The sequence below is a fragment of the Chiloscyllium plagiosum genome, chromosome 46 (genome assembly GCF_004010195.1).
Source record: "Chiloscyllium plagiosum isolate BGI_BamShark_2017 chromosome 46, ASM401019v2, whole genome shotgun sequence".
In the NCBI taxonomy this organism is placed as follows: Eukaryota; Metazoa; Chordata; class Chondrichthyes; order Orectolobiformes; family Hemiscylliidae; genus Chiloscyllium; species Chiloscyllium plagiosum.
This window is the reverse complement of record NC_057755.1, coordinates 12,503,825-12,506,191: the sequence shown is the minus strand read 5'-3', so window position 1 is coordinate 12,506,191 and position 2,367 is coordinate 12,503,825. Positions and strand designations below refer to the sequence as shown.

The 2,367-nt window shown below is 39.5% G+C and overlaps 1 protein-coding gene across 1 annotated transcript in view; it reads right to left on the bottom strand.

Moving 5' to 3' along the window:
- Positions 1-898: 898 nt before the first annotated feature.
- LOC122544108 (hexokinase-1-like) overlaps positions 899-2,367 on the bottom strand; it is a 158,721-nt gene continuing 157,252 nt past the window's right edge. Inside the window, exon 17 of the mRNA XM_043683147.1 lies at positions 899-1,590. Within this exon, the coding sequence (XP_043539082.1) occupies positions 1,422-1,590 (169 nt within the window). The 3' untranslated portion in view covers positions 899-1,421. The remainder of the gene's footprint in view (positions 1,591-2,367) is intronic.

Here is a 2,367-nt window from a genome sequence, read left to right as displayed (position 1 = left end):
ATACTCTCCTTAACAGCATCCTGGCACACAAATGAATGTCACCAAAGTATGTAGGTACTTTGCAGACGTAGTTCACTCAGGAATTGCCAAGAAGATTTCTCTCAGACACTTTTCAGGGGAACAGCTGGACTAGGATTTTAAGTAAAACTTATAACAAGGACCTAATATTTTAAAAGAAAGGCAGAGACTAAGATTACTTACAGTATGGAAACAGGCCCTTCGGCCCAACAGGCCCTTCGGCCCAACAAGTCCACACCGCCCCGCCGAAGCGCAACCCACCCATACTCCTACATTCACCCCTTACCTAACACTACGGGCAATTTTAGCATGGCCAATTCACCTGACCTGCACATCTTGGGACTGTGGGAGGAAACCGGAGCACACGGAGGAAACCCACGCAGACACGGGGAGAACGTGCAAACTCCACACAGTCAGTCGCCTGAGGCGGGAATTGAACCCGGGTCTCTGGCGCTGTGAGGCAGCAGTGCTAACCACTGTGCCACCATGCCGCCCACCTGTGCCACCGTGCTGCCCACAAGTTGAGTAGATTCTCACTCTTGGACTCTGCCCCAATCAAAATTCAAACAAAACCAAGTTCCTGACAGACATAACACCAAAAGAACTGAGGATGCTGGAAATCTGAAACAAAAGCAGAAAGTGCTAGAAAATCTGAGCAGGTCTGGAGAGAAATCAGAGTTAACGTTTCGGGTCCAGTGACCCTTCTTCAGAACTCTTGTTCCTAACAGATATAACAATATCAGGTAGATTCTGGTAAATATACAAATTAACGGATGAGGGAAAATTCACAAAACATTAATTAAATTCTAAATATATACAATACACATTCATATCTTTTTCAAAGAATGTTATGTTGAGAATTATTTTTCCATTTTCCGAATTTTATTTTGAAACAAAGCAGGTATGCATAGAAATATCATCGATGTAATGACAATAAATGATGCAAAAGCTTCAGTATTCTCACTAAAGTGAAATATACTCAAGCAGACATATTACTGCCCCATTACTCAGCCTGACTTAAACAGTTTCCCAAAAAAAAGTTCGACAGTTTACTCTTTGACCACTCTGTTTAGGCAGAAACACCAAATAACAGTTAATAAGAACCCAGTTACAGAAGTATTATTTAATTTTATGATTCACTGCTATTTTGGTATTTTTCTAAGATAATTTTGAAACTAAAATTTATTATATGTGAAATGTAAACACACTTCATTGGTAATTCTGGCCCAAAGTAGGAATTTATTGGGGCAAGTTATTTTGAAACCGATATTACAAGTTTATTGAAGTTTGAAAAATTCCGACACAAATATTAAAGTTGCACAGAATTGATCAGTCAGTAATAAAATTTCACAATTGGTTTCCCAGTCCTGTAGTATATTCAATAAGTAGGTGTGATTTTTGGCTTATTTTATCCTTCTTCTACCGGAGTGAGATTTTGAAACTTTGTCTGGCTGAACTGCTGCGGCTGCAACAAGAGCTGCACCTTTCCCACTGCCATCCTCCGACATTTCAAAAATCACATTGCAGTTTGGGGCCAGATCCTCCACTGTCTTTTCTAAGATGGTCGAAAAACTGAAAGGAAAGTACATTATTGTCAGGAAAAATGAAACATTTTCTTCAAGAAGACAAGGTGAAGAGAGTTTTTGAAATTTTTGTGTGAATCATTTAATGAAGTCAGGATTTATAACTGTCCTAAAATAACACACGAAAGTACTAATTATTAAAGTAATGAGTCGAAATGCTGTTAGGTTAAATGTTACCACTGTTTTGTGCTGTACCAATCACATAGAAATTTCTGTAGGAATGTACAATTCTCCAGTCTGCTCATTCAGCAGATTGTTATATTTGTATAGCATTATGAATAAATGCATACTTTATCTGGCTGGCTATTAATCAATAAAACAAACTAATAACCAGGCCATGAAAATTATAAAAGTAAAGTTCCTTCTATTCTTTTAAAACTAGAATTAACTAGAAAGTTACATTCCCTCAACACCATTCCAGGCAAACACTCCTCCCTCCACTCTAAACTGAAAGTAATGTAACAATAAAGTTACCTCAACACCATTCCTATATCAAACACTCCTGAGACAGGGACAGCACAGAGTTACCTCAATAAAGTTACCTCAACACCGTTCCTAGGAGAAAGTGCGGACTGTAGATGCTGGAGATCAGAGCTAAAAATGTGTTGCTGGAAAAGCGCAGCAGGTCAGGCAGCATCCAAGGAGCAGGAGAATCGACATTTCGGGCATGAACCCTTCTTCAGGAATGAGGAAAGTATGCCAAGCAGGCTAAGATAAAAGGTAGGGAGGGGGGACTTGGGGGAGGGGCATTGGAAATGCGATAGGT